Consider the following 12,041-nt stretch of genomic DNA (forward strand, 5'->3'; position numbering starts at 1 on the left):
CTGATGGCCAGCAGGTTCTTCGGGGACGGCCCGAACGCTTCCGCGCTGCCCGCGGCCCCCTCGCCTCCGCCGCCCTCGGCCGCCCTCCGCAAGGAGTTGTCCGGGGACATCTCCAAGGTGAGCGGCGTGCTGCGGCAGCTCTCTCCCGTGTTGTAGGCGCTCGAGCTGTCCTTGTCGGATTTCTCGGGCAGCTCGGTGATGTCGGACAGCTCGTGCCGGCGGACGTCGACGCTCGTGTTGTAGTTGCGGAAGCCGCTGTTGTGCAGCATCCACGACTCGCGGTACTGCTCGCGGAGCTGCTGCATCCTGTGCGCGCGCACGATGCTCAGGCACTCCAGCTCGATGCTGCGCAGCTCCTCGTTCAGCAACTCCAGCTCCTTGTCCACGCTCTCGGGGTCGCTCTTGCTGGCGTCCAGGGGGCTGCTGGCGCAGTACAGGCCGTAGGGGCTGCCGCTCTTGGCCTGGCACTTCAGCTCCAGGAGCTCCCGGAAGCGCTCGCACTCGTCCGCGGGGATGCCCAGGTAGTCGGCGTCGGCGCAGTCCGCCGACAGGAAGGACTCGCTGCTGAACGGCAGGTCGCCGCTGCCCAGCGTGTCCTGGCTGCACGTGAGCTTCCTCTGCGCGGCCAGCGGAGCGGACGAAACGGTGGCGTCGTCGGCGTTCTCCTGCTCCGAGCTCTCGTCGTTGCGCGTGCTCTCATCTGTCCGCCCCACGCCGCTGTCCTTCTCATGCTGATTGGACAGGATGGTGGCCGTGTCTGTGGTTCCCCCGTCTTCTTCATGCTTCTTCTAGAACAAGAACAAACGGCCACGGTGAGGGAGGGCCCCGCCTGTGGTTACTGGGATCCCCCCTTGCTGGAGAACAAGGATGTCAGGGCAGGGCAGGCTCTGGCTTCCTAAGGCTGAGGGGCAGCGTATGGGATGAGTAATAGTTCAAGGATCTGGCCAGACCTATGCTGGCTGAACACCAATCCTTCTCGTCCTCACTTCTCCCACCTGCGAACTGGAGGGACGAGACACCTCACCTCAGTGAATGATCCTAGCCATGTAAGGACCCAGTGCAAGGACAGCAGGAAGCCTGTAGGGCCTTATGACTCAATTAGTGCCTTATTAGGTAGGTCTCTGACCATGGAGGTGGCACAGAAGGGGCTAAAGGGCTCACAGCGGCTCAGGCAACAGCCAGGGAATTGCTTTACATTTCAAAACATGACTTGATGTTTTCCGACCTGTGTTAGAGCTGGCCCATGTGTTTTCCAAACGGCCAGCAAGTCAGCTCTACCTCCCATTAGTGCTCAGCTTTAAAAGCCCAGCTGCATTCTCTTGGCTGAAGAGACCGGCAGCTTGCATTTTGTTGGTGTGCAAACAGATAAGCACTGCGTTTCCTTGCCCCCTTCCAGGCCGGTGGGTTTCTGATGGTCCTCAGCATCACTGCGCGTCTTCCCAGCGCTCAGAGGGGTGAGGGGTGTGGGGCCGTGGCCTTACCTGCTGCAGCATGCTGGCCGTGAACTGCATGGCCTGCTGGTGCTGCTCCTCAAGCATGTCCATGTGCAGGTGGTCCAGGAAGTCATTGCGGTCATCGTCCATCCAGCCCTCGTCCAGCTGGGGAGAGGAAGCAGCAGCCCACACAGGCCTCAGAAAAGATGCCTTTCGTTTTACTCACTTTTTCAAAGCAAGAACCTTACCCTGGGGAAGGCTGGCTCTCTGGCTCCTTCCGGGAGACATCAAAGTGAAATGTGCCCCTTGGTTTGCTCTCCATCAGGAAACTGGCCTCTCTCACATGAAAGAAACCTCTCACCCTGCACTGTATCTGGCCAAGGCTCTGGCGGCCACGGTGTTATTTTTGCAGGGGGACAGCCTTGCAGGCCTTCAGGCCCCCTGGGTGTCTCGGGCAAGACCCATCCCTTGTGATTAGGCCCCTATCTTCCTAGAGTAGACGCTTCAGGGGGCGGAGACGTTACAGCCCACAGGCTGACTAGGGCCTGCTGGGTGTGTTTCATCCATGGCCACGTGGGTGCTCCTGTGGCAGAGTCTAGCAAGTGCACTGGGGGCGGCATGGCTCCAAAGGCAAACATATTATTTGGCCTTTTAAGAAAGTTTTCTGACCAGCCATTCCTTGGGTTTTTAAAATAAAAATTATATTTTATGTTTATTAAATCATGATAGAGGCGCCTGGGTGGCTCAGTGGGTTAAGCGTCCCACTTCAACTCAGGGCATGATTTCACGGTTCATGGGTTCAAGTCCCGCCTCGGGCTCTATGCTGACAGCACTGAGCCTGGAGCCTGCTTCAGATGCTGTATCTCCCACTCTCTCTATGACCCTCCCCTGCTCACGATGTCTTTCTCTCTCTCTCTTAGAAATTAACAAAAAAAATCATGATGTACATGTTACACATAAACATAGTGCAATGATTCCTACAGTCAACCTAATAACCAAAGCCATTGTGTTTTAGGTTCCCTACGCTCTGTGGTTAGAATGGAGGTCTACACGGTGGATCTAGGCTGGGACACTGGTCAAGCTTTAGGAACTCAAACATCTTGATGGTTATGACCTTGGCTGTGTTCTCCATTCTGTCACGTGTCCTTGTCTTCTCCTAAATTACAATTCCCACGCTAATGAGCCTGCTGGGCCTGTGATACAAATGCTGGGCTGCCTGTCAGCCCTCTCCTTAAGTGCTTAAAATCTACAGTAGATTTTGGGCCACATCAAGCGTGACTACTTTTTCAGAGGACAGAGTACATTCAAATTCAAACTCAGTGCATGGGCAGTGGTCTCTGTAGGGCCAATGGACTTGGGTTTGTGGCTTTAGAAATACAGACCCTGCTTCATCGGCAGAAGGGGACTCACCTGGAGTTCAGGCCTTGCAATCAGCAAAGAAAAGTTCTTGTTTTCTTCACTGGTTAGAAGAGCCACAGCCTCTTCACGGTTCTGTACCTCTATCCCATTAATCTTAAAAAAAAAAAAAAAAAAAAAGTGATGAGGTGACGGAGGGGTGGACCATAGCATAATTAGGCCATCCAAAATCATTCCAGACTGTTCCTGGCTGCTGTGTGTCACCCAGTCACAGCTGGAACACAGAACTTGGATGTAACTTGCAAAGGATGCTCATTTTCAGAAAGAAAGGCCCTGCTCGCACTAGTCTATCCGTCACCATGACAGGCATACAAGGCTACTAATGTGCCAGCTCCAGGAACAGAAGTCGCTGAGACTCCAGAAGGCAGACTGAGAAAAATCACCATGTTGTAAAGAGGGAACATCTGAGCAATTTAATCAGACATCATACTCCGGCCGGAACAGAAAGGGAATGTACGGACTCATTATTAGAGACACTTTCAGAGACTCTAGGAGCAAAAGCAAGTAGCAGGGCTGATGTGACCATGATGGAAGTTGAAGGCAAACAAGGAACTGGGATGATCCACGGTGCTTCTGGGTGCCCGTTTGGCACCGCAAACTTCTTTAGGCGGGACAGAAAGTCGAGTGAGAGGGACTATGTCACATCTGGTATGAAGGTTTCAGTCCCAGGGCAGAGGACTCCTCCAGGGGGCACAGGGATGGTCCCACTGAACCAAGAGGCAGCAAAGGGGGTGACTCTCGTGTTTGGGGTGACTGAACCCTGTTCCCAGTGGAGGCGGGCAGGGCCATGTCCAGAACCCAGTACTTCCATACCCCGTGGTAAATGCTAATGGAACCCAAACACCAGACTGCAGATGCATCAGGGCATTTAGGAATCAAGGTCTGGGTTACTCCACCAGGATAGGGTCCTTAAGCAGCTGAGGGTTGGGTTGAAGTCTGAGGAAATGGAGAATAAGCAGTGGAAGAGGAAAATAAAAATTAATCGTGGTGAGGCGTGTAATGGCAGATACAAACATGGTGGATTAGAAACGAGAAGGTATGACCGGGAAGACAGACGCTAAGCCTTGTGGCAAAGAATCTCAATTTCTGTGAGATTAAAAAAGTTGGCCGCTGAAACAAGCTGGTCTCATTTAGAGTCCCAGGAGCACTCGGACTCCTGGTAAAGAAGCTATCCACAGAAGCCATTCTGTGAATGTCACCTCATGAAAGTAAAAAGGCTTCTTAGTCTATGTTATTAAATTTGCCCATTTTCTATTTTCAGGGCAAGACCAACCTTGACACATGTGGTCCAAAATGAATCCTTCAAAGAAATGTAAAACAAGAATTATTCTGCATTGAAAAAATTTAAAAAGCCGTGGGGGGTGTGGGGGTGCTGGGTGGCTCAGTCAGTTAAGCACGAGACTTCCGCTCAGGTCATGATCTCACAGTTCGTGACTTGAGCCCTCGGTCTGGCTCTGTGCTGACAGCTCAGAGTCTGGAGCCTGCTTCAGATTCTCTGTGTGTCTCCCTCTGCCCCTCCCCTGCTGGTGCTCTGCCTCTCAAAACTAAATTTAAAAAATTAAAAAAAATTTTTTTAAAGAGAATTATTCTGGTTCACAATTGGCCAAAATTATGGACTTGACCTGGGCCCCTGCCGTGCAGTCTTTCCCCAAAGTGAATGAAAAGAAACGAAGTTCGCCTTCTGTGAAGTGCTGGGCACTCTCTGCAGTCTCCCCAAGGTCTCCCTAATCCCTGGGGCATCTTCCTTTCCGGGGCCTGTACAGGACTCATCCATTTAACTTGTCTGGCCTCCCTAGCCAGCATCTGATTGGGTAATCCTTGTTCTTTAACCTCTTTTGCATTTTCAACCCTAAAGCTGTTGATGTCACCCATGAAATGTGCTATCCCGTGACAGGCAGGGGCCGAGGCTGCTGGCTGGAAGCCGCCCTACCTGGATAATACGGTCTCCTTCTCGGATGCGCCCATCCTTGGCCGCGATGCTGTTAGGGTCGATCTGAAACACACAATGGACATGTCAGCACAGAGTGGATAACCGAGACACGGATAGAAATGAACAAAACTTTGCATCATGCAAAGAGAGATCAGCACAGGTCGCTCAGTTTCCAAGTCCCTTCCTGGGTGTGCTCCCGGGCCCTTGCCCGGTGGCCCGGTCACACGACGGTGTGCGCAGACGCTGGGGGCGTAATGGATGGAGACGCACAGCTGACTGTGGTTGCACTCACACAAACGAAAAGCCCAGTGTGACGCTGAGCAGGTTTTGGGGCGCCCTTCACTAGGTTCACCGGCAGTCACGGCCTTGATGATTTTACTAAATGCTTCCATTTTGGAAAACAACTTTAAAAATGAAATATAATTGAGACTGGTGGGATTAAGTATGGGAAAAATCCCTCCAACTGCAGTTGGACCTGAGGAAGGTCAGGGTGGACCTTCTTAAGCTTGGTGAACAAAGTGAGTCCAAAGGAATAATGATTAAGCCCAGGAAACACTTCACTTTGTTCTTCCCACAGAGAGGGGGTCATTTCCTCACACAGCCGAGTTTCTGGCCTTGCTCGGATGGGAGTGTCTGGTCAACGATCCACACTGACATCAGTCGCTTTGTGCTGTCTTCTCTAATACGATCACAATAGCTCCCATCTACGTACTTTGAACATACATTTAACTTATGTGAATTCAACTATATACACATTCAACCAAAAGGGAAAAAAAAAAAAGAGATAAAGAAATACTTTAAAGAATGTAAATGATTCCATCCACCATTCCATTCAGTGAACACGAGAAGGGAAATGTGAATCTGTTCTTCCCCCGGGGGCTGAACACACAAAACCATGTAAACGGCTCCATTTTATGGCCGATTTGCAGGCTTCTCCAGGGTAATTTCGCCTTATGTGCTGACATTTGAACTTCACCCACATGTAGAGATGTAACTCTGTGGACTGTGTGATGAAGGGGACAAAGACATTTGTGTCCTTCCAAAGACTTCTCCATGAGCCAGAGGTCAGGCTGGTTAATACATAATAGAAGAAAAAAAAAACCCTCCTCTGGTCCTGAGAGGACAGAAACCCTGAGCCTTCATACCTCACTTATATAAATCCCAATGTCGTCTTCATCATCTGTCCGGTAGCACACGGTGAGGCCCAGCTTGTCCTGGCTGTTGATTCTGTAGAGATCTACTTCCTAGACAAAGAAAGGGCATTTCCAGTGAGCCTGCAGGAGGCAGGGGAAGCTGGGGGGGGGGGGGGGGGNTGGAGTTCTTTATATTTGTGTAGAGCAGTTAACTTACTAAACAAAAAGTGATTATGGACCCAGGATCAATGCCCACGGCATTTCTGACCTTTCAGTCAATATAAAGTCATTTTGAAAATAGTTATTTTATTGATCCCCCAAAAGAAAAATTGCCTATATTTCACTCAGTGTCAAGACTTCTGGGGTAGGGCTTTTAAAAAGCATTTTTTCAATGTCTGCCACAAATGAGAATATTTCCATGGCCCAAACCATCCAGCCATTTTGGTACAAATGTTTCCAATGTGTTCGGGTAGATTTCACGTTGCATTCCCTTAATATTCACAGTAATAGAACTTGCAAACAGATTACACATAAATTGATCCAAGAAAGGAGGGTAACGTGATAGCGCGCAATTAATGCTTTCCACAACAGCTGTGATATTTACAGTCAAGAAATTAGTTTCAGCCGCTATTACCGCAAATTAAATAAGATAAAAGCAAAGTGAGCCCAAATGTGAGAGCATGAGCACAGGGAACGCCACTGCATCTGACAAGGAGTCTGCGCTTCAGAACAAAGTCAGAACTTTGAAAGTTGTTGGAGTCTTGGGAAGTTCTGGGTTTTCTGCAAGCACTAACAGGCCACCGTGCCCTCTCTACCACACTGCCAACTACCCCCACCACATTCTGCAGCAGGGAGCCACAGGCCTGTCTGAAGGGCTGCCTGATAAGAAAGTCCCCACCAGGTCTCCTGGCCTGGTTTTTACTGTGAACTGCTTGCCACCCAGGACGGTAGAGGTGCTCAGAGAGAATGGGGCTTCGAAACCACAGTCTCTGGGAACCACTTCCTCTATACTATCCCGGAAGGGTGGGAAGGATGCAGTTGTTTTTGTGGGAAAGCTCAAAGCAGTTGTGTAACAGGAAACTCCTTAACCCTCCCCTGTGAAAGGCTGGGTACCCTACACCATGGATATTTTCAGGGTGGAAGAATAAACAGCAGTTTATAAATGTCCGGGGCCAGTAATGCCAAAGCCCCGTGTGCAAGAACGAGAGAGGTGTGCCGAGCATGGCCAGGTATGAGGCCAGATTAGGTAGGACCCCACAGGCCAGGATGAGGAGCTCTGAGCTTATTTCAGCATCATGGGAACCCATGAAAAAGTTTTATGTGAGGACTGCTCCAATCTGACAGACGACGTTCAGCAGTCTCTCGGGCTGATACACGGAGAGTAATGTGGTGGGGAAGAACTGGGGCTGTGAAGACAGGCAGACCTGTGTCGACATCCCCAATCTACCTCTTTCTAGCATCTGTGTCATGTACTTGTTGCTGTATCTAAGCCTCGCTTGGAAATGCCATCCTGCTGCCTGAGGCATGGTCTAGACTCACTGAGGTTAAGGCACGCAGAGCTCTCAACACGGTGCCTGGCCTGCAGAAAGCCAGTAGGAAATGGGGGTGTAACATTGCAGGGGTGTTGACTTGCCTCAAGTCCCAGAACTTGCTTGTAGCAGGGTGGGCATATTTCACATGTCCCTCCCACCCAATGAGATGACTTTATTTCCTGAACATTGATATGTTAATTAATTCAGTGGCTTTCTAATTATAGCTTTAGCAATATGGCCAATTTTCATTAAATGAGATCCCAATTTCTGATTCTTGAGTTGGATGGAAAGTTCTCATGTTTTGAGAACTGGACTAAGCACAGTAATGGAGGTTAAGGGTTGCTGTTTAACTACAGGGGCCAATTCTTTCCACATACTTTGGAGCAGCCAATCTGCATACCTCAAATATATGGTTTGTCACAACTCCTCCTCTTATGCTGCAAGCACATGCCCACATCTCTGTCCCAGGTTACCCTTCATTTGGGTCTGGGTAAGAGGGAAGGCTTTCTCTGTTTTGGCCCTTCTCACGCTTAGTGCAAATCAGCACAATTTCGTGATGATTTGTTTGGGTCCCACTGCACAACTGTAGCCAAATGCTGCCACAGAGCCCTGTGCTATCTATCATGGTGGAAGCCAGATGGTTCTGGAACAGGTCCCTGTGCAGCCAAAGCAGAGAGAGAACTGGAAAGGTTGTAGGAAGAAAAATGAGAGAGACAATGAATGTTGTGATACTCCTTTTAACAGAATTAAAAATGGTAGCATGAGTTACAGCTTTTTCCAAATAGTTGGCCACCAAGGTGAGTATCTAAGCATAAAAGCTATCAGAGTCGAACTGGGCTTGATCCCAGTACTCAAAGTGTGCTTCCACGTGTGGCTCTGAGCAAGTTAGTGCAAGTGTTTAGAAACTAGAAACTACTACAGCATTTGGACATTGTCATAATATCTAAGAACAAGATTTGCAAGCTTGTCTCTCTGACCAAATTGTCTATGGGTTCAGGTACTCTGGACTCAAGTGGCAAGCAGCATAAAGGGTGAGCTATATAGTCTCACGTATTATTGACCAGTAACACACTGAAAATTAAACGAACTGGTTGACCTGGTCATCATAGTTTTTCAGTATAGACAGCCTGAGAAGCACAGCTCTGTGAGGGCTCCCTTTTGAGAACCCAGAAAAGTGAAAAGTCTGGAAATCACGTCTTAGAAAAGAAGAGCGTAATGTACTATGGTTATTCTAGTGGGAAGAAGGAAGACTCATAAGGGACATGATAGCTGAAGGCTGGCTGTGTAACAAAGGCTTACCTTTATTTGGCCTAGTTCCCACATTGTAGAGTGTGCTATCTGAAGGGCTAAGTAAATGATTTCAATAAAAATCCAACTTGAAAATCATTTCTACTATGTTTTTTTGGGTAGTATTTTGATTGACAGATATTTGGAAAACTGCAGAGCTGTGAATGTGGACATTACTATTCATGTTCCTGTTACTATTGGTAGGAGGACTTTTTCCCTTCTAAATCTGCCAATTCCTTTCAAGGAATCTTTGATAACCAGGGAGAAAACTTTCTTACAACAAAACGTCAGGCTGGAAAGGAATACATCCTTACGTGTTAGTTGCTTTAAAAGAGTTTTCCCTGAATCCCTGATAATTGAATCAAGGATGCCATGTTATGCTCTCCTTGAACACAGTTTATATTCTGTCATTAACCCCACAAGTGATTAGCAAGTAATAATAGATTTCCACTAAATACTGTTGGAAATTACACATAACAGTCAAATATTACCCCGTTTTTGCATGGGGGACCAGAGGCCCTCCTTACCTGACCTATCCCCAGGCAGTGATGCTCCGAGAAGGCAGGGCTCCCTTCCTACAGTGGAAAGATTTAGCCAACATGGCATTTAGCCTTTAAATCCCATTGCACATCCTCCCGGGCAGACTGTTGGGGCGACCGTCACATTTTTACTTTGGTCAGATTTGACTTAACTACCACAAAAGCCAAATTCCATCCTTGACATGGATACGAAGCTGGCCCTAGCACGACACCCACACCATGTGATAGGACAGAACACAGAAGCCAGCTCTACTCGGAAACACCTGCCCTGAGAATGTTAAAGCTTTGTCTCCCCTTCCCCCATCCCAAAATTCCACTTGGCTGTGAAGCAGACTTTAGGACTCACTTTCTAAAAGAGATTCAAGAATGGGAGTGTAATTCTAGTTTAAGGCTAGTCCTTTGCGAAGAAGAGCTGTCTTAGAAATGGTCCGGTTTTAAAAAGGATGAGTGGTACCAGATGAACTATGCTGATATTACATTTCAAGCAATAATAAAGGAAAGGGTGTTCAGGAGGTTACTCCACGTATGTACTTGACATTGATACTAGATAAGATGGCTTGGGCTGTAATGTTTCCTTGTGTTAGCTCAATCTTCTAAGGAGCTCTAAACAAAAGCCAGGCAAGTTTGGTTAAGAAGGCATATGGTGTAACTTAGCTATGGTCACTCCATTTCCAAGGGATGGTTCAACATCATAAAGAAGAGCCTGGTTGCTAATAGTTAAGCAAACAGTGAACCATAAAAGGTTTTCAGAAGCTCTTGAAAAACAACATGGTAAGAACTGCTTACTGCTACCGCCTTGGCTCTCTATATAAATCTGACTTTTATCTTGGTTGCTCATAAAGAGGATTACGGTAAAGCAACAGTAGCCGAATAATGACTTGTGTAGTAAAAACAAGTGTCTGGCCAAACATACTGTGCACAGTAGGCACTCAAAATCAATGCAAGAGTTTGAGATTCAAAAGCAGAAAAAACTCCAAGTGAAAAACAATCCTGGCCCTGCCCTTCACAAGCTAGGCTCTTGGGAAAGTCATTTCATTTCTTTCAAACTTCTCAGCTATTCTGCAATTTCATTACCAGATACGGTATTTGGGGGCTTTTAGCAGACAGTTCTCCAAGCTCCCTGGGTGGTTTGTAAATTCTCAACATTGCATTCTGACTCCAAGCTAAAGGCACAGCCTTACGCAACTGAGCACATCACTGAAAGCTTAGAGGTTATCAATACGTATCTGTCTGCAATGATGGAGATAAGATTTCAAAGAAGCCCATTAATCAAACTGGTATGAATAATGTATTAGCATTATCTGGATTACAGCTCCCCCACCACTGGTGTCCTGTTGCTTACTGGTCTAGATGGACTGTTGGATAAAAATGAACTGCTAAGCCTGACATTTCAGATGAAATTGAAACGATAGCCCAATTAAGAGAATTAATGGGGCCATTCCACCTGGGTGATTCGAGCTTTCTGTTTTAGCATCAGCCACTTTAATCAGAGGGGATCCCAAAGACTAATTTCACTGGCTTATCCCACTCTGGGAAGACGAGTCACTGAAGCCTAAGTCTACCTTATCGGTTCAGAACTGCTGTGCATATTTCTTGAAATTCTCTCAACCCTTTCAGTGTCTATGCACAGGGGTAGATCCCACACAGATGTGTCTGTAAAGGGGATGCACTTCCCTTCACGAACCTTCATTTGGGACAGGCATTTGAAGGCATTTGTTCCTTCACTCAGCACGTGTTCACTGGGTACCTACTGTGTGCCAAGCATGATCTAGGCATGAGGATTGTAGGTGCAAATGAGTTGGACAAGAGCCCGGCTCTCATGGGACTTGTATTCTAGTGGGGGTGCCAGACGGTAAGTGGGAGATGGCACTGGTGGGATAGGGATGCTTTAGAGTGGTCGGGAAGCTTCCTGGGAGGTGACACTTGGACAAAAGACTGGGCTGGACTGAGCCATGCTAGGATCTAGGCAAGTACTATTTGGGCCGAGAGAAGAACAGGTGGGAGGTTCTGGTGTGCAGATGGTAGTCCAAAGAATGGTAAAGTGCCGATTATACTAACAGGGTGAGGAGGCTGACTCACGGAGGGCAGGGCTGACCGGGGAAGGTTCCCAGGAGGAACCCTGAAAGGCTAAAGAAAAAGTAGATTGGCCAAGCATCCTATGTCATCTCCAGGACAATTCCAAGTTCCCAGTGATCTACTTAGAGGAGTCGATGAAACCAGGTTTGAGGGACGTTTTAGTCTCCCCGTGGAAACTGTGGCTTCCTTCCCTTTTCTCACCTCAAAATTACATCATCAGAACACAACAGAGTTCGTGAAGGGAGCTTCAGAGCCTGGAGAGGCGGCTACTGATGAAGCAACTGGGAAATTAAAACAATAGATGAAGGAAAAAACCTTCTTCAGACATCTATTTTCCTTCTTAATTGTCTACAGGAAGACCTAGAGCAGGTGTTCAGTACCTGAAAATTTATGGGTAATTATGTGGCTGCTCGACCCTTGGGTATATTTGGGTATAATCCTTTTAGCTTTACACAGTTCCGCAATAACAGGGATTTGACACTTACCTAAATACGATCATTTTGTGTGCTTTAAAAGACAGAACATCTGTTTTTCTCTAAGCATTTGCTCCAACAGTGTCCCAATACACTCACGTATTTTCCTCCTATATATTATCTATGGAACTGGTTATTTTTTGAAAAGTGTGGATGTTGATCTCATTCAATGCCAAGGATGAGTGATGTATTGAGATTAGGCCCCTAACTCAAAACACGCCT

General features: G+C 47.7%; 1 protein-coding gene across 1 annotated transcript in view; it reads right to left on the bottom strand.

The window, feature by feature from the left end:
- PDZRN3 (PDZ domain containing ring finger 3) overlaps window positions 1-12,041 on the bottom strand; it is a 242,308-nt gene that overhangs the window by 1,595 nt on the left and 228,672 nt on the right. The window contains 5 exon segments of the mRNA XM_077770644.1: window positions 1-788; window positions 1,482-1,598; window positions 2,844-2,945; window positions 4,780-4,842; window positions 5,925-6,023. The exon segment at window positions 1-788 is cut by the window's left edge and continues 26 nt beyond it. Coding sequence (XP_077626770.1) covers window positions 1-788; window positions 1,482-1,598; window positions 2,844-2,945; window positions 4,780-4,842; window positions 5,925-6,023 — 1,169 coding nt within the window.

This window comes from Crocuta crocuta, unplaced genomic scaffold, assembly GCF_008692635.1.
Source record: "Crocuta crocuta isolate KB4526 unplaced genomic scaffold, BGI_CrCroc_1.0 scaffold126, whole genome shotgun sequence".
Classification (NCBI taxonomy): domain Eukaryota; kingdom Metazoa; phylum Chordata; class Mammalia; order Carnivora; family Hyaenidae; genus Crocuta; species Crocuta crocuta.